We start from the raw sequence: 25,887 nt of genomic DNA, 5'->3' as shown, positions 1-25,887 counted from the left end.
AATAGTTTCAGAACTTTTTCCCAAGAGAAAGGAAAGTTTAAGTACTCTTTTAAGAAAAACTGGAGTTTTAGTACTCTTCCAAGAGAAAGGTTAGTTTTGTTCTCTTTTCCAAGAGAAAGGGAAGTTTTAGTAATCTTTCCCAAGAGAAAAGGTAGTTTTAGTACTCTATCAAAAGAGAAGGGTAGTTTAGTACTATTTCTCAAAAAAGGGGTAGTTTTAGTACTATTTCCTATGGGAAATTGTAGTTTTAGTACTCTTTGCCAAAGGAAGAAGTAGTTTTAGTACTTTTTTCCAAGAGAAAGATAAGTTTTAGTACTCGTTCCTAAAGGAAAGGCTATTTGCCCAAGAAAAAGTGTAGTTTTAGAACTCCTTCTCAAGGAAATGAGTAGTTTTGGTACTCTTTCCTAAGGGAAAGAGTAATTTTAGTACTCTTTCTCAATGGAAAGGGTGGTTTCAGTACTCTTTCCCAAAGGCAAGTGTAGTTTTAGTACTCTTTCACAAAGGCAAATATCGTTTTAGTACTCCTTCTCAAGGAAAAGAGTAGTTTTAGTACTCTTAGCCAAACGAAAGGGTAGTTTTGATACTCTTTCCTAAGGGAAAAGGTAGTTTCAGTTCTCTTTCACAAAGCAAATGTAGTTTTGGTGCTCTTTCCCAAGGGAAAGTCTAGTTTTAGTACTCTTTCGCAAGAGAAACGGTAGTTTTTGTACCCTTTCCCAACAGAATGGGAAGTTTACTCTCTTTCTGAAGAGAAAGGGTAGGGTGTAGCACTCTTTCCAAGAGAAAGGGTTGGGTGTATCACTCTTCCCAAGTGAATGGGTTATTTTAGCACCCTTCCCAAGAGAAAGGGTGGTTTTAGGTCTCCTTCTCAAGACAAAGTTTTCTTTAGAAAAAAGAAAGAGTAGTTTAAATACTACTAGTAGATTTAGTTCCTTTTCCAGGAGAAAGGGTAGTTTTTCTAATATTTCCCAAGATAAATAATAGTTTTACTACTCTTCCCAAGAGAAAATGTAGTTTCACTACTCTTTCCAAAGAGAAAATTTAGTTTCAGTATTCTTTCCCAAGAGAAAGAGAAGTTTTAGCACTCTTTCCCGAGAGAAGGGTAGTTTAAGTACTCTATCTCATGAGAAAATTTAGTTTTACTACACTTTACCAAGGCCATGATTGTAAAAAACTACAGTAATATCTTTCACCTATTATTGGGTGAAAGATCTTCAGCGACATCTGGTAATAACTGCGCCTTTACGAAATCGGATAATAAGTGTGGTTGTTACGGGTTTGAAGCCCAAAATCGGGATATCCGTCTATACAGTAGATATTTTTAAATATGACCCGATATGGACTATATTGGAATTTACTGTTCCGAATTTCAATGATATCTGATAATAAATGCGGCTGTTACGGGATTAAGACCCAAAATCGGCAGACCGGGTATATGGCCGCTATATCTAAATATAGCCCGATTTGTTTCGAATATCCGGAGGCCAAATTAAATTTACTGTTCTAAACTTCAACAAAATTGAGCAGAAAATGCGGCTTTAATGGGCTTAAGTCCCAATTCATAAGATCGATCTATGTGGCCGCTATATCTAAATATGCTTTGATTTGAACCATATTCGGTTAAAATGTCCGGGGGCCATTTGAAGTTCAGTGTTTCAATAAAATCGGACAATCAATGCAGCTTTTATGAACTCATAATCGGTCTATATGCAGCTGCATCCACAATATGATCCAATTGGGCGCATTCGAGAACATAGCATTCGTATGGGAAAATATGGATTGTGCCACATTTCAGCTCAATATCGTCTAAAGCCTGAAGAGTGATAACAACGGACGGATGGACAGATGAATTGACAATCAGACGGAGAGGTCCATGTCTGTTTAGTAATCTTTAAATTTTGCAACAATCTAAAAAATATATACTTTGAAGGGTTTGGAATGGATGTGTAGATTTGTTGCAAATGAATTGACTAATGAATATACATAATATGTAAATCTTTCAATAAAATTTTGTATTTTGTTTAATCCTGAAAGTATGCTTTTGATAAAACTCTTCAAATTGAGCATTGAAAAATTCAAACTTCCAACTATTAAAGAACACCTGCTTAGAAAAAGGGTAGCGGCTGTGTGGTTTTTCCTTCCTTTGATGTTTTCCTAACCACATTGCAATATTTGGCACTTTTTTAACCATTTCCTTTTGATAGATCCCCATAAGTATGCTGTAATTTCCCTTTACCTTTACTGCACATTCCCAAAAGTATGCCATGATGAATATTAAATATGTACACATTTAATTATTATTATAAAGCAACCCCCAATAAAAGATCTCAATGTGTATTTCAGTTTTGTTAAAATAAAATATTTTCAGAACCCCTTCTTCCCCCAAAAAAAAACACATTCAAATATTTAAACATAAAATTGTATAACATAATTTTACCTTTATTTCTTTTTTCTCTTTCTCCTCCTCTACCTTACAATAAAAAAAATTCAAACCAATAAACACCAATAAATATTAAAATTATGTTGAACAAACTTTTTTCATTTTTCTTGCATAAATATCCTACCTCCAACCAAAAATCCTTCTTGAAACAACAATATCCCAAATTAATTTGTTTTTTTAACTGCCTTTTTCTAACCCAATTTGTTTTATCTTTCTTTCTTTTTTTTTCTTTATTTTATGCTCTGCCAACGCTGTTGAATGTTTACGTTCCGTTCCCCTCATTTATACTTCCCAACGAAATGCTTTTGCTGGTGCATTAAATATTTTTAATAATTTGTTGTTGTTTTTTAACACTCAAAAATATTTGCTTTTTTAAATTATTTACTATTTTTGCGGTCATGATTGTTTTTTGATGTCGTTGTGATTCCTTTTCCCCACCATGCGTGTTTGTTTGTTTTTGTTTGGTTTGTTTAATTTTATGTTTTGAATAAATGTGTGTGCTGTATGTGTCCTTGTATGCGTGGCACTTGTTCTTTCTATATCTGTGTGTGTGTGTGTGTGGAACTATGTATTAATCATCTAAGATCTAGGCGACCAACCCAAACATCAATGGGCCGATCATCGACGGCGGGCATTATACTGAACCAGGGCGATGAGGCGTACACGCGTTTGGCCACCGATACCATAGAGGAGCTAGACTGGTGTTTGGATCAATTGGAGACAATACAGACACATCGTAGTGTCTCCGATATGGCATCGCTTAAGGTAAGCTTAGAGTATATATAATATCAAACAAAGGTAACATATTCCGTATCTTCTTTGTTTCTTAGTTCAAACGTATGCTTAACAAGGAGCTGTCACACTTTAGTGAGTCCAGCAAATCAGGAAATCAAATTTCGGAGTATATTTGTTCAACATTTTTGGGTAAGTACATAAGACTGAAGAAACATTTCCCTTTCCTATTTTGATAGATTCATAACATTTTGAGAAAACACACATTTTTGAAGTAAACCCAAAAACCACATCAAATCCATTGACAAAACTTTTCCCTTTACAATTTTTTGATTAAAGGGATATTTTTAATGAATTCCAAAAAGAAACAAAGAAAAGTAAAGCAAGGCAACCAGGCAAGCCACAACCTCAAAACTGTACTTGAAGTGAATAACAAAATTTGCCTAAGAAAGCAAAGTAATAGCATCCTCAACACGAGGGCGATGGAGGCGCAAGATATACTCTAAACAGTATATGTTCTTTCTCTTTTATATTCCCCGCCCCTTCTCCACCCCCCACTCGAACAAATCAATCACTCAAGCCGCCTTAGAGTATGCTTCAATAAATTTATGCAAATGCCTTTCAATATGCTACCGCAATTGTGTAGTAGACCTTCGAATATTAACATAAAAAAAATTGTGTTTCAAGCAAAACCGAAAAGAAATGATTGTCAGCCTGTCATTTGCCTTTGCTTAGCATCCCTAGGCCCACACCTCGCCACCCCTCTCTTTACAAGCTTTCAACTTAAGCTAAAGTCTCTACTTACTTCTCAAGGAAAATTTTGTGTAATTAGATTTTGTCAAACAGCTTTCATCATCATCGTCATCATCAACAAAAATGTGGTTGTGGAGAAAAATGCTTTTAATCTTTTTCAATGCATTTATATATTTTAAATCGTATTTATGTCTTAATTTTGTCCTTTTTGGGAATTTTTTTTTTGTGTTTTGGTCTATCCGGAACACCTGTCTAAGTTTTCACAAAAACAAAAAGACATTCATAGAAGAGAAAATATTAAATTTTTCTGACCATTTCTATGTTTAAATAATGGCATTATTTTGTTTTTAATTGAAAGAATTATATTTTAGTAGTTATTAGATAAATGGAGAATTATGCTGTGGACAAAGAGCTGCCTCAGCAAAATTGTAATGCAAATGAAAAACATTGATGGCTGATCTTGTCATAGCCCGTCGACCTGATTTTTCAACACATTTACGATTATATTGTCCCGGGTATACGCAATGGTGACTTTCATTTCGTGTTTCAAAATTTGAATAGTCTCTAGAAAAAACTAGTCCAAAGTGTGCTACCCTTCACTGACTGCAAATATAAAATTGTTTGACTTAAATTTGAAAGTATATCAGTTTGGGGTAACTGTTATACAGCCAATAAAACAAAGGATTCTACCAAATCACTTATCAGCACATCGTATTTGATGCCCTGAACCTTCGTTTTGGGAGATTGTTTTCTATTTTGTCTTTGGTACAATGAGTAGTGGAGGTTTTTTAATATTTTTAGTGGTCTTCAAAAGACACATAAACAGTTTATCGAAATAAAATATTTTAGGAAGCTACCGCTAGATGAGCTATACTTGATTTTGATATAAAATCACATTTTTTTGAGAAAATATTAAAATTATAACAGCTGTGGATAACTTTTATAAAATAATTATGAAAGCAACTGCTTTTCATAAATCTTCTTTTATTTATTGCAGAATTACATTTCTTTGAGTAAGATTTAAGAGTATAACAGTTTTGTGTTATACTGTTATTAAAATTATTATATGGCTAATGAGGTCCCATAAAAATCATATTTACACCAAATAACTGATCTTCACATCCTTGTTTCACACACTGAGTCCGCTTTAAGTTTCTTTTTAATGATCTTCTACACAAGTAATAGACGTTTCTTTAATTTTTTTAAAGGTCTATAGAGAACGTAGTTATGCGGTTAAAAGTCAAACGCTGAGTTGGTGGGCCCTTTATATCTTTTAAAATTACATTTCTTTAAGTAAATATTAAAAGTATAAAAGTTTGTAAAACTATTATACTGTTTTAAAAAATGTTATACTGTTATATTCTATCAACATTTATACCAAATTATTTATATTTACTCTTTTTTGAAACCATGAGCCTCTTTTGAGCTGTTTTTCTTAAGATCCACTTCTTGATATGCATTGAATGATCTCTAGAAAATAATAGTCCAGCGAAGTTCAATAGTTTAAAACCACATAATTCACTCACTCTTCTAAACTGTATCATGACATTTCTTAGTAAACTTTAAAAGTATAACAGTTTTAGATAACTGTTATATAGCTATATAAACCATTATACTCCCAATTGTGTCCCAATTAACAGCAATATTGATAACAAATAGCCTTGCTAAAGTCTGAAACACATTTTGCTATTTTGATTTTTTGGGTATAACTGTTTTGTATAACTGTTGTACTATTATTGAAATGTGTTATACCGAATTATATTTCTTACTAACGACATTCATTTAGTGGCTCTAATAAACTATTTTTACTCGTATAGTTGTTAGCTTAAACATAAACCATCTTGAGGGTTTTCGTCATTGCTCAGCGCATATCAATATTTTCATGTTTTATATGACACTCAACACTGGCCATACTGTACTACCCCAAAAAACATAAATTTCAGTTCATTTTGGAATTATAACAGTTTTCCATAGCTGTTATACTGTACTCGGAAACTGTTCTACTATCAAATATTATAATCCCTAAGCCGGAAAAACTTTTTGGGATTTCTAATGACATTATTTGGTGTGTATAACAGTTTGTTTTAACTTTTTTGGTATAAACTATCGTCAGCCCTTTTCGCAGGAGAGACATTTGTTTTGGAAAATCAGGTTTTTTTATGTTGATTACATTAATCGAAGATGATTTTGAGCGTATAACAGTTTATCATAACTGGTATACTACTATCCAAATCTTTTATACTATCAAAAAAAATAGCTTCGAGTATAGGAAATAAATGCCTAGTATTTGGGACACCCATCATTCATAGAGAGACTTTAGTTAATTAATTTGGTGTGTATAGCTGTTTGTCTCATACACTTAAAATCATTATCATGCTTTGTGCTCAGTGTTTCGTTTCAAAAATTATTTTTTCTTATTTTTTTATTTGTTTTTTTTTTTTTTTTTTTTTTGCAAAAATATATTTTTGTTACTTTCATGCTTCTCAATGATAATATCAAAATCGTTATGTTTTATGTTTCATTTCTTCATTTACGAACAGAACTTCCAAGAAAAAAACAATGCAATAAACTGAAATATTTGATTTTAATTCCAAACATAATGATCCAATTTCAATGAAACTGCCAAAACGCTTTCCCACACATTCATGTATACATCACTTTAATATTATTTTCCTCAATTCATATGTGAGAGCAATATAAATTTTTATGACGTTTAAAACTGGAAATTGCCAGTGGAAATATATGATTTAGTTACAAAAAAAGCTTCACGAAATAAATTGATTTTATATAATATTTTTATCTCATGCTAATGCTACTTCGCTGCTGCTGCTCCTTTAATATTCTTTACACACAAACACTTTTCGTGAAATGTAAAGTGTATCCTTTTTTGTGGAGCGGCGTTACACTTGGCGCACAAATTGCATAAACAATATTTAAGCACGCACTCACACTAAGTCGCTTTAATGTGTTGCCAGCCTAAAGGTATACCACGATACCAACCCAAAGTAGCCTTCTCTACCCATACTCACTTCAGCTGTTGGTGGCAGGATTGCCACTGAGAAATATAAATTTTAAATAACATTTTCTTTGGAAAATTTTTTTTCAAATGTAAATAAAAGCTTAAAAATATAAAATTTACACAAAAATTTATAAATTTTGATTTGTTAAAACCCTATATTTGCCCAAAACCTTAAAACATATTTCAATTTTTAAAAATTTTCGTTTAAATTTAGGGTCAAATCCTTTAATTTCAACTGATATGGTGTGTATAACAGTTTAACATAACTGTTATACTATTATTGAAAACTGTAATACAGTAAAAAATTGTATTTCACATAAGTGACTCTCATTTGGGAGTTCCAATATATTGTCATAACTCGTATTGAAAACTGTTATACTATCAGAAATAATGTTCCACATAAGCGGTATTTATTGCAGGGTTCAAATGTATTGATTTTGCATGTATAACAGTTTCGCCTACTCCAGTATACAATTATCAAAAACTGTTATATTATGAAATATTATATTTCACCTTACCAGCGTTAATGTGGGTGTCTAATGTATTACGATTATGTGTATAACAGTTTACACTTTTTGGTTTTAATAGGAGATCTTGCAAACATTTGATTTTATTAAAAAAATTTTATTTATTTTTTTTTTTAGATTCCTTGCAGGCTATTTGCCTTACTTTTAAAAGTTCTTTGCTGTGCTATTGCTTTAATAGACGAAATTGTCTATAGCCGGACAACATCCTGCAGTGGAATCTAAATATCCTGCAATTTTTTTGTATCTTAAAAAATCACGTTTACCGTAAATGTCAAATTAACTTCAGTTGATTTTGCGTGTAAAAAGTTTGGCATGCATAACTGTTATACTTTTATCGAAAACTCCTATACTACCAAATAAGTTGTATATATTGTTTCAAATAAGTAGTATGATTGTAGTAACAGTTATGCCAAATGGTTATATATGCAAAATAACTAAATTCGAATACTATAATGAATGCCTTTGAGGATTCAAATTTATTTATTTTGCATGTATAACAATTTGGCATAACTGTTATACTACAATCAAAAACTGTTACTATCAAACATTATGTTTCATATAAGCAGCAATCACTTGGGGGTTCCAATTTTTTGGATTTTAAGAGTAGTACAGTTTGGGATAACTGCTTAAAAGTATCAAAAACTAAATTCCGTATTAGTGGCATTTATTTAGATTCATTTAGGGTTTTCAATGTATTGATTTTGCGTGTATAACAGTTTGACATAACTGTTATACTATTTTGATAATAGTTCAAAACTACCAAAAATTGTGTTTCCACATAAATGACATTCATTTAGAGGCTCGTACGTATTGATTTTTCGCCTAGTACATTTTTTCTTACAATTTCTTGGTATTTGAGACAAAATTTTTCCACATAAAAATTTCCATTAGAATCAAATTTTTGAAGAAAATTTCATAAAAATGTTTTCCCACTAAAAGCTTCTTAAACAATTTATAAGAAATTAAAAGGAATTTTGAGCTTCTAGGTAATTGAAGATTGATTTGTGTCAAATAATCAAATAAATTTGATTGATACAACATTTGATAGATTCTAATTTTAGGGAAAATCTCGGTATAATATAATTTTCATCGAAACTACTCTAAAAAAAACCAATTAGGTCATTTAGTTTTTTCTTCAAATATATACTCTCATTCATTATAAAAAGAAACTCTTAAGTTTGTGAGAAATGTTGGAAAACGGCAACACTGGCTGCGGGTTGCTATATATTGTAGCTGTGCTGGTGGCATTCTTCACTGAATGTTGCCCTATATATGGTTTTATGTTTGAGCGTATGCTTAATGTAGGAACGTTTTTCCCCTTATTCTACTATACAAACCGGATGGGGAAAAGGCTACAAATAAAATTTGAATTTTATATTTAAAAGTTTTTTTTTCCTGTTGGGGGTCTACTTCACCCGCCACTTACATTGAATTTTGCCTGAATGTTTGGTTGGCCTCTTTATGTTACACTGGTATTGGTATTGCCAATTGCCTGCTGTTGATGCTGATGGTGCTACTCCATCCGTTTTTGGGGTATTACAATGGGCCAAGTTGGTTGAGTGGTGGTGGTGATGGTAGTTTGAATTTATTTGCAGCGCTCAGAGGATTTAAGTAACCTCTTGTTTTAAGCCCTCACACGCAGAGTTGGTTGCTTTGGTTTGAGTTTTTAGCCATTTCTAGGTCGCCACTGTCGCTTTTGCAGCCTCTGCTGCTTCTGTTGTTGTGCCCATTTGAAATCATTCAAGCTGAGTATGCTGATGTGTAAGGCGATGACGACAACGTTGATGATGATAGACAACACAGAATAGTAAAGTAAGGGAAAATATTTTAAATCGAATCATGTTACAGTAACTTCTTATGCTGCTTAAAATGAAATGAAGCGGAAATTCACTTTAAATGCGAACTGCTTCAGCCCAAAACCCATTGAAAAGTTGCAAAGTAAAAAAGCAGAACAAGAAAAAGGATAACAGAAAAGGCATTTATGAGCTTGCACGAAATTGGATGACAATTTTTAGACACCATATTGTCTTGCCAAAAGTTGTCTTCAAAGGCACAAAAAATTGGAAAAGGCAAACAATTTTGAAATTGCTATATGTATGTACATATCATATGAAATTAAGGGAAATAGAAGCAAGATGGGGGATATTTAGATTAAAAAGGTAAAAAATTTCCAAACACTTGACTGATTGTATAAAAAAAAACAAGTAAAAGAGCCTTAAATTCGGCCGGAACTAATCTTATACACCCCTATCCAAAGTTACATATGCCATGTTCATGGAATGACTTTTTAAAATAAGGAGGTGGGTTTGAATAGTAGCTATGTCAAGTTTATGTACATTATGGACAATAAAAATCGTATACTAAATTCGTTCTCTAGAGGTTCAAGAAGTAAAATCAGGAGATCAAGAGTCATAACAAAACACCACATGCATAATTTAAACTAACTTGGTTCATAATTATGCCTTCTAGAGGATCCAAAAGAAAAACCGAGAGCGCGGGTTATATGGGCTAAGAACCGATTTGGATTATATTTAACTCGGATATTGGTAGTCATAACAAAACTTCGCGCGAAAGTTCAGGATAATGATTGCGTCCTCTAAAGGCTCAAGAATTTAAATCTGAAGCTAGCGTTATTTTAGAGTTATGAACCAATTAAGATCATACTTAGCATAGATGTTGCAAATAGTTACATAACACCACGTGCAAAATTCAACCAATTCCGTAAATAATGTCGTACTCTAGCCCAAAAATTTTGATAGGGATCACGGGTTGTATGGGAGCTACAATATATTAGATCACTAATCAATATGGATTATACTTAACTACGATGTTGAAAGTCGTAACAAAACACCACTTGCAAGTTTCAGGACAATCGAATTGTAATTGCGCCCTCTAGAGGCTCAAGAAGCCATATCGGGGGATAGGTTGGTGTGGAAGTTATATCAGGTTATGGACCGATTTGTATCACACTCAGCACGGATATTGGAAGTTGTAACAAACCACAACGAGCTAAATTTCTGCTAAATTGGGTAATAATTGCGACCTCTATAGGCTCAAATCGGTATTTAAGAAAGTTATATCACCGATTTGAGAAATACTTAGCATGAATGTTTAAACACAACGTTGAAAATTTCAGCCAAATCCGTAAATAATTGCGCTCTCTAGAGGCGCAAGAAGTCAAACCTTGAAAAGGTTGTTAAAATTTATAACAATACACTATGTGCGAAATTTCATTCAAATGGGATAAGAATAGCACCCTCTAGAGGCCCAAGGAGGCAAAACGGGAGATGGGTTCATATAAAAACTATATCAGGTTATAGATCGATATGGACTATACTCAACAAGGATGTTGAAAGTCATAACAAATTTCATTAGTAAAATTTCATGTAGATCGAATAAAAATAGCGCACTCTAAATGCCCAAGAAATCCAATCGATAGATTGGTTTATATGTGAGCTATATCAGGTTATAGACTAATTTTAGTCATAAATAACACGTTTGTTGCAAGTCGTAACAAAATGTCTCTCAAGAAGTCAGGAGATATGTTTAAATGAATGCTATGTCAGGTTACGAAACGATTTGAACCATACTTAGCTTGAATGTTGCAATTAGTAACAAAACACTTTGTGCTAAATTGTAATCAAATCGGTCAATAATTGCGCCCTCTAGAGGCTTTTCTACTTGTCAAATGTCAAAGAATAAAAGCTTCAAAAGTGACAGCTACCGTAATAACGAGTGATTCAAAATAACACCTCTTTTTAGAAAACACTTTACCAGCCAGATCGCTTTCAAAAGCCTACAAATTTGCAAATGTTTACTCCGTCAATTGAGAAAAGTCTTCAAAGAGTATAAACCAACTAAATAGAAGCTGGCCCTAGGTGTGCATGATTTTCTTCACTTTTTTGTATTGAAGTATGAAAGTTTGTTTCCAAAACCCTTTGGAAAAAGGCCTTATTCGTTCTTATTGCCTTCACATTTCGATGATAACCTTTCATCAAGATTTAACATCTGTAGTCTGTTTATTCACACCACAAATGATTTAACCACAACTACTTAGATTTTTTTTAAATTCATTGTTAAATTTATAATGACAATTATAAATTTTGTTTGTCTTTATGAGTCAACTCAGTTCAGCTCAGTTTTTATTATTTGTTAAACATACACATCATTCCTTCATTCATATTTAAATTTCTCCTCTCTCTCTTGCAGACAAACAACAAGAATTCGATTTGCCCTCTATGCGCCTGGAAGAGAATACAGCACCGGCGCTAGAGCATAATATAACGGCGGCAAATCAACAGCGCAGTCGTTCGCCACGTGGCCCGCCCATGTCCCAGATATCTGGTGTTAAACGTCCTCTATCGCATACTAATTCATTTACCGGCGAACGTTTGCCCACCTATGGTGTGGAGACAACACACGAGGCGGGCCTCGGTACACAATTGGCCGAATTGGATACATGGGGCATAGATATATTTAAAATAGGCGACTTGAGTAATCATCGTCCGCTGACCTGTGTGGCATACACAGTATTTCAGGTAACGAAGAAAAACCTTCTCTCTTCAAAAAGAAATTTGCTACATTTTTTATTATTTCTATTGTCTACCCCTACAGAGTAGAGAATTATTGACCAGTCTTATGATACCACCGAAAAACTTTCTTAATTTTATGAGCACTCTGGAGGACCATTATGTTAAAGACAATCCCTTTCACAATTCATTGCATGCGGCCGATGTAACGCAAAGTACGAATGTCTTATTGAATACTCCCGCACTGGAAGGTGTCTTCACGCCCCTGGAAGTGGGTGGTGCATTGTTTGCTGCTTGTATACACGATGTTGATCATCCTGGTTTAACTAATCAATTTTTAGTTAATTCAAGTAGGTTGACTTCGAATTTTACAAAGAAATAAAGCTATAAACTCATTTTTTTTTTTTTGTTGTATTCCCTTTTTCAGGTTCCGAATTAGCCTTAATGTATAATGACGAATCAGTTTTGGAAAATCATCATTTAGCTGTTGCCTTTAAATTATTGCAAAATCAAGGATGTGATATATTCTGTAATATGCAAAAGTAAGTAGTCGCTTGGGATCTTTTTTTTTTTTTTTGTAGAAGAAATAGAATCTTAATTTAAAGGTAACACTAAACAGTAGGAGGACTAAATTATATTTTTGTTTGAGAAGATAATGAAAACTAGTAAAAATCTCTTCAATTTTTTGGGGCGAACCTTGAATACACACCCTAAAGGATTCGAGGCGTATTTGGTATGGGTATTGGTATTGGTGACCATTAGGGTTCTTCATATTCAAACTTTCAACCAAAGTGAGCAAAAATAATCCAATCTATGAGTTAAAGAATTCAGATTCTACAACTAGTTATAGACCATGTCTGTGGGCATATGAGTTCAGAAGTGAATTTTATTTATCAAATTTGAGCCCAATCGATAAAAGCTACGACTTTTTTATGGGAGCAATTACATTAAGAGGGTTCTTTGCAATATGGGAAACAACACACCTATCCATTTCCATTACCAAATCTCAATATGGCTGCCAGGTCTTGAATAAAGGCTGGGCTGTTTGCGTACACCTTATTTTTCAAGTGGCCTCAAAGGAAAAAGCGCAAGGGGTTATATCACAAGATCTAGGTGGCCAATGTAATCACCTCTTTCATAGATAGCTTTTCCCGTAAAAGAGCAATGGTTTCGTTGCTTGTGTGGTACGTAGGCACGCCGTCTTGTTGCATGTAAACGTTATCCACATCAATATCATCCAACTCCGATCATAAAAAATTATTAACCATCTATCGATAGTGCTATCCATTCACCGTAACTGTTGATCCAACCTCATTTTCGAAAAGGTAAGGTCCAAAAACCACGCCGCACCATAAACCGCACCAAACAGGCTTCTTAACAATAAATGTTGGGTTTTCGGAGCCCCAGATCCGACTTTTTTCCGGTTTGCGTTCGACAAGGAAAACCCTTTTCCAGATTGCTTTCAAAAGCCAAATAATTTGTCAATTTAGAAAAATGAAAAGTGTTCAGTATACTCTGCCATTTCATTATGCAAAAACTAACAAACGAACAACGACTGCAAATAGTTAAAATTTATTATCGAAATTCAAGCTCTGTGACAACAGCTCGATGGAAATCCATTGTTTTACCAAAAAGTTGTATGCAGCAATGTGACTTATTGCTGGCTAAATTAGTGCGAAACAAGCAATCTGGAGTGATTAATAGCCATATTCCACACAAAAGTTAGCAATGCATAACGAAAAAACATCGTTCCATTTTTCCTACGACGACCGTGGAAGGTTGGAGAAAATACCTTACATCTATAGCTCTTCTATCGCTTGTCGAAACACAACATAGATCTATAGTCGAAGTTCGCAGCAATCACGGAATATATGAAATGTTATAGTGTTAGCAAGAAGAGCGTGCTAAGTTCGTCCGGGCCGAATCTTATATACCCTCCACCATGGATAGCATTTGTCGAGTTCTTTGCGCAGTATCTCTTTTTAGGTAAAAAATACTTTAGGCAAACAATTGAATGGTGAACATTGTAGAAGTCATTGTATTATATTTCTGTCCATTCGAATACGACTTGCGCCTTATAGGGGCTCAAGAAGCAAAATCAAAATGGAGATCGGTTTATATGGGAGCTGTATGAATCTAAAGATCGATTCACGTATGTTGAAAGTCATGGGAGAAGCCGTTGTACAAAATTTTAGCCAAATCCGATGAGAACTACGCCCTCTAGAGGCTCAAGAAGTCAAGATCCCAGATCCGTTTATATGGCAGCTATATCAGGTTATGCACCGATTTGCACCATACTTAACACAGTTCATGGCAGTCATAACAGAACACCTCATGCAAACTTTCAGCCAAGTCAGATGAGAATTGCGCCCCCTAGAGGCTCAAGAAGTCAAGACCCAAGATCGGTTTATATGGCAGCTATATCAATACATAGACCGATTTGCCCCATTTACAATCCCAACCGACCTACACTAATAAAAAGTGTTTGTTCAAAATTTCAATCGCCTAGCTTTACTCCTTCGAAAGTTAGCGTGCTTTCGACAAACAGACGGACATGGATCGACTTAAAATGTCATGACGATCAAGAGTATATATTCTTTATGGGGTCTTAGACGCATATTTCGAGGTGTTACAAACAGAATGACCAAATTAGTATATCCCCATCCTTTGGTGGAGGGTATAAAAATGGGATATAGTGGTAGCATAGTATTGTGGAATAGTCAAACAGTGGTCACACTGGTATAATGGTAACACTGGTTTAGTGTATAGTGGCAACAATTGTATAGTGGTGTCTAGGGGTAACACTAGCATAGTGGTAGCATTGGTATTATGGTAACACTGGAATAGTGGCAACACTGGCATAGTGGTAATACTAGATTAGTAAAAAGACTGATATAGTGGTAACACTGGTGTAATAGTAACGCTGGTGTCGTGGTAACACTGGTGTAGTGGTAACACTAGTGTAGTGGTAACACTGGTGTAGTGGTAACACTGGTATAGTGATAACACTGGTGTAGTGGTAACACTGGTGTAGTGGTAACACTGGTGTATTGGTAACACTGGTGTAGTGGTAACACTTGTAAAGTGGTAACACTAATATAGTGAAGACACTTGTATAGTGGTAACACTAGTTTAGTGATAACACTGGTAGGGTATAATGGAAATAACACTAGTATGGTGGTAACACTAGTATAGTGGTATAAAGTGGTAGCTGTGGTGTCGTGGTATCACTGGTGTTGTGGTAACACTGGTGTCGTGGTAACACTTGTATAGTGCAAAGACGTACAATATATAACTATACAATATTTCAATTGCTCCTTTTGGATGCCAGATGTCGTTAGTATAAATAAGTCCTATCTTTCAGTTGTATTTTAGTTACAAGAAGTGGTTAACAAGTGTCGTTGCTCAAAATGTACCCAATCTTTTTTAGCTGCTTTCCTAAAAGTGGATATTTAAAGTGTAATTTTGCATCAGTGAGCCCTTAAATAAATATATTTGTCAGCACATGCACTGTGCTAGTATAAATGTTCTTTTTATAGAATATGTGATAGTGGTCAATACCAATGAATACAATGCCATCTATGCTTCTAAAATTATCCCTAATCGACTTTTGCAAATGCCGTATCTTATTGCATTCTAGGTCTTTGTAGAGTAGTAACACTAGTATAGTGATAGTGTAATCGAAACACTGATATAGTGTAACACTGGTGTTGTGGTAACAATGGTATAGTGGTAACAATGGTCAAGTGGTAACGCTGGTATAATGGTAGCACTGGTATATTGGTAGGAGGGAAATAACAAACAGAGCCTTAAACTACGACTCATGCTGCAATCCAAAAGGTCGATTAGCGTTTACTCTACACTTGCTAGGCCCAGAAAGATAAGCAGAAAAATTTGTTGTTGTTGTTGTTGTAGGAGTTCGTTGTACACTGAAGCCGCAGCCCTTGCCGATGAAGTACTTCATCGGGTCAATCCGGTATGTACAACCGGCTGCCATGGGATTGAGCAGAAAAAAGTATGCCGACAGTCTGGCATTCTGACATTATACTAAAAAAATATGGTGGATATGTGGTCCTTCCATTTGACTTCTTAAGCCCCTAGAATCCTTAATTTTTACGTGGTTGGGGTGAAATTCGGTACATGAAATACATTTACAAAATTTGGCCCAGATAGGTCAACAAATAGGTATAGCTCCCATATAAACCTAGTCCTCGATTTGATGTTTTGATTCCTTGGAAGCTTCAATTTTTACCTCATTGCCTGAAATTTCGTTTATGTCTTGTAATACCTGTTTAGGCCTTACAATAAATCTCGCTCAAATGGGTCCATAAATAGTTATAGTCTTTGAAGAAATCTTGTCCGATTTGGCTGCAATTTCGTATAAGAACTCACTCAGATCGGTCTATAACTAAATAGATATTTCCCCCATATCGACTGATCCTCGGATTTGACTCTAAAAGCCAATCATCTTTTCTCAAGTTCGCCTTAAATTTAGTATGTGAGATATGTTGATACCCCCGACATCCACACGAAATCAGCAAATACGTCTATAAATAGATAAAGACCGCATACAAATGTCCCGATTTAAGTTCTTGAGCTCCTAGAAGTCTGAATTATTGATTAGGCTAAATTTGATTTAATCTATAGACGCCATTCGGGAGATCATTCTATAATCTCCGAATTAAGACCTTGGACCTTGGAAAAAGGCACATTCATTACTCGAGGTTAGTATATCCGCCTACGGCACTTAACGCTTCGGTTCGAAAAAAAGGCAAATCCCTTATCATTCAGCTTAAACTTGAATCGGACAGTTCTAATTGATAGGTAAGAAATTTTTCCCGTGTTCGTTAACGGAATGTTCGTAGACAAATTTACTGTTCGCATTTGATTTGTTTTAGGCTATTCAAAATCTTGTGGAATTTCAGATCATATTTTGATATACCTTTTTGTAGACATAACCCCGATTTAAACATGCTTGGCCCCGGCACGGCAAAACTATGATCACCATACAGGCTGGAACTTTTAGCTCCAATCTATGTGGTGTTCTTCGTGATCACGAGATTTGGGATAGTGGAATGCTCCATACGGGGTAGCTGCAACTGCAGTCACGGACAATCAGCGGTGTTGAGTGGAAAGTCTCAGTGAGAGGCCGGGTGGCACTGGCTCTTGCTTAAATACTGAGTTCATATGATGCTCGATACGACATGACGATATATTGGCTCCTATACATAACCATTGACCACCATGTTCCCGGGGCGATGGTTGTACAGACCGGAACGAACTTAAAGCTCTCCTTTAAGACGAGTTTCACTACCTCTACATACTAATTTGGCTACAACAACAACAACATGTTAAACTCTTGGGAGAAAATAGCATATATTAACCGATTTAACTGAAATTTGAAACAGGGAGTTTTATTTAATGCCCCGACATCCGTGCCGAATACAGACAAAATTTGGATGAAAATGTTATATAGAACGATCTCCGGATTTAGAGTCGTTAGTTTATTAAGTTGTATTTGTTACCCAATTTCGTCGAAGTTTGAAGCATTTGGTTATTTTGGACCCCTCATCCAACATCCTCCATTAGTATATATGGGATCATGATTTGATGTAGACCGATCTCCCAAAGTTTCTTGGTGATCCAAACTATTAAAAAATCTTTAAACATATCTAACTCATTTTCTTTTCTTATTTTTAGGAAACAACGCCAAACACTAAGAAAAATGGTTATTGATATTGTACTATCGACCGATATGTCCAAACATATGAGCCTTTTGGCTGATTTGAAAACTATGGTAGAAACTAAAAAAGTTGCCGGATCTGGTGTACTACTGCTGGACAATTACACAGATCGTATACAGGTAAAAAGAAAAAGGAAAAAAATATATATATGAAAGAATGGTATTACAAAAAAACTAAATCATGAATATTAATCGGACAACACATACAGTGGACAACATCAGTCTACGTACGATTCAAATTTAGATACCTGTTGCCGCGTGAAGGACGCACGTAGATTTGAGTTCTTTTCGACCACTGTATCAAGTCGATCAGTTGACATACAATTGCTTGAATTTTTACCAATACTTACCATTAAGGAAGTCAAAATATGAAATCCTGGGTGTCAACTTGTACTTTATTTGGATTTATTGTTTTTTTACGTTTCCCCGTATTTATGCCATATTCAATCGGCATATTTTGACATCATCAATGTTTATGGAGCCTTTTCACTTTTTGTTTTCGGCAAATGGCATAAATTTCTATTGGCGGATCCCGCCATAAATCAGTAACACAAATGACTTTAACTAAAATAGATTAAGGTAGCGTATAAGTAATAATAATTCGCTATGGCACAGGAGCGTATGATCAACCTTAATGCAACAAATCAAGTGACTTATACGCACCCATTGAAAAGTATTTTTATTTCCAAAAATCAGCATTTCGTATGATGTAACTTTTTGTTTGACTTGTATTTTTCTTTAATAATTCTTGGTTTTTTTTCTTTTTCCTCCTTACAGGTTCTTGAAAATCTTGTCCATTGTGCCGATTTAAGTAATCCAACCAAACCATTGCCACTCTACAAACGTTGGGTTGGCTTACTAATGGAGGAATTCTTTTTGCAAGGTGACAAAGAACGCGAATCGGGCATGGACATTAGTCCAATGTGTGATCGTTATAATTCGACGATTGAAAAGTCGCAGGTCGGCTTTATTGATTACATTGTACATCCACTCTGGGAAACTTGGGCCGATTTGGTACATCCAGATGCTCAAGATATATTAGATACGCTTGAAGAGAATAGAGACTATTATCAGAGTATGATACCACCATCACCACCACCATCACAGGCCGATGAGCAGTTAGCATCGAATGACGACAAAATAAGGTTTCAGGTAATGTAAAGAACGGAGATAAAAAACAAATTCAAAAAATTAAAAAATAAAATATTAAAAAAAGACAAAAAAAACTATCAAAAACTAAAAATAGCTACCAAAATTCTTAAAAATGTTTTTTTTAGAAATTCATTAAATCATATTTTAAAAATTTTATTTATACAATCGGATATTGTCAGGTTTTTTGTGTTCTACAGATTACCCTATATCTGTAGAACAAAAAAACACGTTTTTTTTAATTTTAGCAGAAATTTTATTTATAGCTACAAAAAAAATTAAAGAAAACTATATCAGAATTTCCAAAACAAAAAATTTTATTTATTATTATTATTGTTTTACTATTAGTTTATTGGACAAACAATTTTTTAATTAATTAATTAAAACAATATCAAAAACAGAAAATATAAAACAAAATAAAAATTAAAAAAATTCATAATTAATGTGCAAAAAAACAAAAAAATTAGAAATAAAAAAATATATATTTTATCAAATGTTTTTCATTATTGGTGTAGAAACTAAAAACACATTTTGAAATAAAATTTTTGGAAAAAAAATATTTTTTGTAATTATTAATTTTTTATTATTTTTAAAATGTGATTTTTTGAATAAATTGTTCAGATTTTGTTTTAATCTTTATATTATTGTTTTATATTTTTATGAACAAATTATTTAAAAGTATTTTTATTTTACTTTTTATTTTTTATGCTTTATTTTTTTGCTAGCTGGACACGGCTCGCTCCGCTGCGCCTTATTTCACTCTCTTATTTTATCTGAGCCCTGTACTGGCACAGTCAGGAAAGAAGTCCTGTTTGGGGGTACGGCCTTTCGGATATTTCGTCCCAATGTGGATATCATATTGGTTCTCTACTCCCAAATTTCTTCCACTAGAGTGTTATATTGCTATGGTCGGCAAATATATCCAGTATAGGTGTATTTTTGGGGATGAGGAAGACGCCCATGCATCAGATTCGTACTCTAGTCTCAAATACCTTTCATTTGAGCCCCTTATGGTCATTATTGGTATATATTTCCATTTAGAGGGGTTTGGAGGTGACGCGGCCCCCACTCTAAATAAGGATTCCAAATGTCTGTTTTTTAGTTAATATAAACAAACTAAATTTCGCGTTGATTTCCCCACCCATCTCCGATATCTGCCTTTTTTATTTTTTTTTATTTGGTATTACTTTCACTGCGCTAAGTATGATTCAAATCGGTTCATTACTTGGTATAGCTGTCATATAAACCGATCTTGGATCTTGACTTCTTGAGCCAATAGAGCGCGCAATTCTCATCCGATTTGGCTGAAATTTTGCATGAGGTGTTATGTTGGCGCAAATCGGTACATAACCTGATATATCTGCCATATAAACCGAACTGGGACCTTGACTTCTTGAGCCTCTAGAGGGCGCAATTCTCATCCGATTTGGCAGAAATTTTATACAACGGCTTCTCTCATGACCTTCAACATACACGGTCAATCGATCAATAGCTTGATACAGATAAACCTATCTCCCGATTTTGCCTCTTAAGCCCCTACAAGGCGCAATTCTTATCCGAATGTACTGAAATATTACACAATGACTTCAACAATGTTCAGCATTCATGTATGGTCCGAATCGAACTATAACTTGTTCTAATTTAATTTATTTTTATTTTATTTTATTTTATATTATTCGATATTAATTTATTTTATTTTTTATAATTTTATTTTATTTTATTTTATTTTTTAATTGTTTTAATTTTTCCAATTTGTTTTTCCTTTTTAAAATTTCATCTTTTTCTTATTCTCTCTCTCTCTTTTTCTTTAGGTAACCCTTGAAGAGTATGATCAAGAGAATTTAGCTGAACTAGAGGAGGGCGATGAAACTGCTGCCGAACGTGGTGATGATGTGATCAATGCTCCTGACACGATGACCACCGCGGGTGATAATAAACCGTCGGGGAGTCAAAATCAACCGCATCACGCTGGAATGTGACGGAGAGTCGTGGGACTATGCCGAAAAATAACTGAAAAGGCGCAAAATTTTTTGCTTATACGTTAGTGACTTTAACCAAAAAAAAAAACAACAAAAAAACCTACAAAAACAACAACAAAAAAAGAAGAAAGATACACACAAAACTACAACAAAATGAAAAAATAACCAAAAAATCCAAAAAAAAATCTTAAAAAAATAGAATTTCTTCATCTAAAACATCAACACACAAAACAAGCAGACAGACAGACACCAAAACTCCCAGAACTCTTTACAAAGCTAACCGAAAGGGTTGAACACACACACACACATTTTTTCATTCTTAAGACAATGCTAAAATAGCAATTTAAACAACTAAAACAAAAATAGTTAAGATTTTACTTTTTTCTTACAACAACCTAAGAGAAGATGATACAAAACATAGATTTTTTTCGATTTAAGTTTATATGGAAGAAGAATAAGAGCAGCAAAAAAACATTTTCTTTTTTAATAACCGAAAAAAACAAACAATACAATTTTTATGATACCGACAAGTTGGCAAAACCAAAACAAAAATAATTCAAAACCAAATAGTAAAATTTATGATTAATGACACAACAACAAGAACAACAAACATAATAATTGTTTAGGGAAAATTTCATTTGAAAAAACAAAAAAACCGTATATATACATAGCTAAAAAAACCATCAGAAAGATAATTTTTAAAGTAAATGCTTCAAACCAAATGAAACAACAAACCACAACAACAATATCAATTTTCCTCAAATTTGTTGTAATTTTTATTTAATTTTTTTCTAAAGCCTTATGAATTCGTAATTATTTATATATATAAATTAAATTGTTATAATTTCTTTATTTGATTTCATTTTTTTAAATATTGACAAACCCCAAGGAGTAAAGAAATGTAAAACCAGAAACTATGAAAACTACCATACACTAGACTAGACCTTACGTTCTCTATAACATGCGTACACAATACAGAAAACTGTTATACTGACCTCTTTGACAAAACACACACACTATGACTATGACCAAGACTATGACATTTGACAACAAAGTAAAAAAAAAACGAAACTTCTAAACCAAGAAAATTAATGGATATAACAAAAATGAAACTCATTAGCATCACACTACTTTATAAATAAACAGTTAGAACATACCTACCAAGCATAACTTGTTAAGCAAGCCAGCATGTTGTTTTTAAATTTGTTTAAATATTTATGATTTTTTATCTGATGAAACTCAGTTTTCATATAGCAATCGACAAGCAACAAGCAGAAAACAATGTTTGCTTCTTCTTTTTATATATATATAAATAATTTTTATTATTATTAATATTATTGTAATTTAAAAAAGGAAACAAAGAAAACTGTTATACTTTTGTTTTAGTTTCTAAATAATTTTAATATTAAAATTTGTTTGCATGCCTTTTAAAGAGAAAACGAAAAAACTATTTTTAAAAATCCTAAAAACACACAAAATATAGCAAAAGGAATGATGAAAAAAAAAAACAAATTCAATATACCCAAAACAATTTGTTGTTGCTATTATTATTTAATTTTTTTATTCTTTAGATTTTTAAGTTCAAGTCAAGAACACTTTTTTATGGGTTTTAAGAAAAGAAAAAAACAAAGCAAACGGACAGGAAACAGGTATTACACCCAGTAAAAAAGAAATCAAAAACTATTTCAAGAAACAGGAAAGCAAATTCAAAATTTTATCAACAATAGGAAATATAGAAACAGTTATACAAAATATTTCAGACTTATGGATTAACTGTTATACAAATGAGAACTTTAACTGGCACAATAAAAATCATTTGAAATCGTCAAGTAGTGATTTGTTTCATATGTACCTTAGGCAGAGAATTTGTTTATATTAATAATTTCTTTCATTGTTTCTATAACAGTTTCCGCTATAGTATAACAGTTACCGAAATTGTTACAGTTATACCAGCAAATTTAGTGTAATAAACGCTTTATGTTATAAACTGTCATACAACTTTTAAGACTTCACCAACAAAATTTTCATTTTAAGTTGTATGACAGTTTCGGAAACTGTTATACTGTTGTTAAAACTCTTACATTACGTGCTTTTTGATTAATGTTAATGGTTTGCCATAAATAGGCATACCATTTTTTTGCCTTAAAGCAAGTTCGGAAATCTTTGTTGTAAACTGTTATACAACTCATTTTAAGTTGTACGACAGTTTCAGAAAGTGTTATACTGTTTTCAAAACTGTTACATTACCTGTTTTTTTACTTATGTTAATGGTTTGCCATAAATACCATTTTTTCACCTTAAAACAGTTCCTGAAATCTGTGTAGTAAACTGTTATAGCACTCCTTACGATACTTCAACAAACCGCATATTATGCAATCGTTGATTTTTTAACCTTTATTTGTGTAACAGTTTCCAAAAAGGTTAAACATTAAGGAGTTTCAATTATAGTATAACAGTTACCGCAATATTTAGAGGAATAATAGCAAATTTAGTACAGCGCTTCACATTCTAAACTGTTACACAATTTTAAAGGCTTCGCCAACAATACACACATATTATTTTTCATTTTAAGTTGTGTGATAGTTGCCGAAACTATTATACTATTGTTAAAACTGAAGCATTACCTGATGTATTTCTATTTACCATAAATAGGCGTACGATTTTCCACCTTATTATGTATAACATATTCTGGAACATATGTTGTAGCCTGTTATACAAGTTCCAAAGATACTCCAATAAGACGCAAATTATATAAAGTTTGGTTTATAACAGTTTTCAAAAATGTTTAAAAGTTTAGAAAAGCAGTTACAGTTACCGGAAATGTTGCAGATATTCTGTTTTGCTATAAACTGGTATACAATTTTGAAGGCTTCGTCAACAAAACACACTCAGTTTTCTGTATTTAAAGCTGTATAACAGTTTTCGAAACCGTTATACAATGGTCATAAAAATGAACTTGAAATATATATATGTTTTTTTCATTTTAGTTTGTATAGCAGTTTATGTTATAAACTATTATACGAATCTTGAGGCTATACATACGTTATAATTATATACAGAAATTGCTCGAAGATAGAAGTAATAGTTACAGTTTAACAGTTACTGAAATTCGTTTATATATAAACTATTATACAACTTTAAAGGCTTCGCCAACAAAACACACATAGTTCTCTACATATTAATTTTTATGACAGAGCAAACAGACAATTTTCGCAACCAGATGTCATACCAATTCTAATGGTTCGACCTAGATCATGGTTTTTTATCTTAATTTGTATAACAGTTTCTAAAAACTAAAACCTATATTGCCAACTGTTATAAAAATGGCAAGGCTACGCAAACAAGCTAATTTTATGCATACATTGTCCTTTTCAATCTTAGTTTTCGAAATGATTCAAAAGTAATCCTTTGGTATAACAGTTACGTAAAATATTTGCAGTTATAACAGTTAATTCTGTGTAGGCCTTTATGTTGTAAATTCTTATGCAACTTTAAAGGTTACCTCAATTAAATAATATAAAATACACACACAGTGTTTTTCATTTAAATTATACAACAGTTTCCGAAACTGTTATACAATTGCTAAAACATTGAGAACATCTGTTTTTATACTTATTTTACACACATAGTGTTTTTAATTTTAAGTTGTATAGCAATTTTTGAAACTGTTGGAAATTTTCCAGCTGTTATAATAATTATAATGGGATCTTTTTTTTTCTTAAGATATATAACAGTTTCCGGAACTTATATTCAACATTAACCATTTACAGTTTAAGTATAATATTAACCTAAATTGTTACAGTTATCTCCGTTGAAACAATATACCTTTTTTTTTGTAAACTATTATACAATTTTTAAGGTTTCGCCCACAAAACAAACGTATTTTTTTTAAATGGTATAACAGTTTGGAAACTTTAGCACTATTATTAGAAATTTTAAAGAACAATCTGTTTTATTCATTTAATGATTTGCTTTTTATGACAAAAAGCATATTATACATAAGTGGCTTTTTTCGTCTTAATTTATGTATAACAGTTTCTGAAACCTATGTTATACAAGTCTAAAAGTTACGCTAAAAGACCACATATCATGTGGTTGCTTTGTTTACCATCTTAATTTGAACAATAGTTTTCGAGTTGGTAAAATTTGAGATGTTACAGTTATAGCATAACAGTAACCAAATTTATAATTTTATTAGCCCTCCATTCAAAACTGATAGCTAAAATACTGTTTCTTAATTTGTGTAGCAGATAAGGTTAAAACTATGGAGATACTTGATGTTATAATCAATTTTATGTCCATTCAACGAAAAAATAAAATTTCAGATAAATCTTAATTTGTATAACAGTTTCCCAAACTGTTATACAAATGTTAGATCAATGAAAACTTTTGCTTTAGTATTCTTTTCAACAAGAAGTCGCATTTTTATCAATTTTTTTAATTTGTACAACAGTTTTCGTAACTGATACACTCAAGTTAGAACTGTGGAAACACCACATGTTACAACCATTTTAATAGCTCTCCAACGAGAAAAGTTAATTTTGCACAAGTTCAAAATGGCTATAATTTGTACAACAGATTTCAAAACTGTTATACATAAGCACAACATTTTTATATTCTTCTATTATAGTTTCGGTAACTGTTATTCTAAAGTTTAGTAATCGCGAAACTGTTTTTTAGCTTACTTACTTTAACGAAACACTAAATTTTGCACAAATTTTTAAAACATATTAATTTGTATAACAGTTTTCCAAATTGTTATACAAAAGTTTGATCAATGGAAACATTTGGTATAGTGTCTTTTCAACAAATATGTTGTATATATTTTTTCTGAATTTGTATCATAGTTTTCGTAAATGTTATACACAAGTTAGAACTGTGTGGACACCAGATATTAAAATCAGTTTAATGGCGCTCCATCGAAAAAGTTCATTTTGCGCAAGTTCTAGATAACTCTTAATTTGTATAATAGTTTTCGAAACTGTTATACGAAAGTAGGGTTAGTGGAAAAATCTCCTA

General features: G+C 32.8%; 1 protein-coding gene across 11 annotated transcripts in view; it reads left to right on the top strand.

The window, feature by feature from the left end:
- The window catches only part of LOC106088524 (cAMP-specific 3',5'-cyclic phosphodiesterase), a 692,903-nt gene extending 670,206 nt beyond the window's left edge, over nt 1–22,697 (top strand). For 9 of the 11 annotated variants that reach the window (XM_059368225.1, XM_013254097.2, XM_059368227.1 and 6 more), the window contains 8 exons: nt 3,022–3,202; nt 3,268–3,361; nt 11,678–12,006; nt 12,083–12,347; nt 12,425–12,539; nt 17,698–17,860; nt 18,518–18,892; nt 20,701–22,697. In XM_059368225.1, coding sequence (XP_059224208.1) covers nt 3,022–3,202; nt 3,268–3,361; nt 11,678–12,006; nt 12,083–12,347; nt 12,425–12,539; nt 17,698–17,860; nt 18,518–18,892; nt 20,701–20,868 — 1,690 coding nt within the window. In that variant the 3' untranslated portion in view covers nt 20,869–22,697. The remainder of the gene's footprint in view (nt 1–3,021; nt 3,203–3,267; nt 3,362–11,677; nt 12,007–12,082; nt 12,348–12,424; nt 12,540–17,697; nt 17,861–18,517; nt 18,893–20,700) is intronic. The other 2 variants (XM_059368224.1, XM_013254165.2) reach the window with 1 other exon arrangement.
- The last annotated feature ends 3,190 nt before the right edge of the window (nt 22,698–25,887 follow it).

This window comes from Stomoxys calcitrans, chromosome 4 (assembly GCF_963082655.1).
Source record: "Stomoxys calcitrans chromosome 4, idStoCalc2.1, whole genome shotgun sequence".
Lineage (NCBI taxonomy): Eukaryota > Metazoa > Arthropoda > Insecta > Diptera > Muscidae > Stomoxys > Stomoxys calcitrans.
The sequence above is the reverse complement of the archived record's forward strand: the minus strand, read 5'-3'. Positions and strand labels throughout refer to the sequence as shown.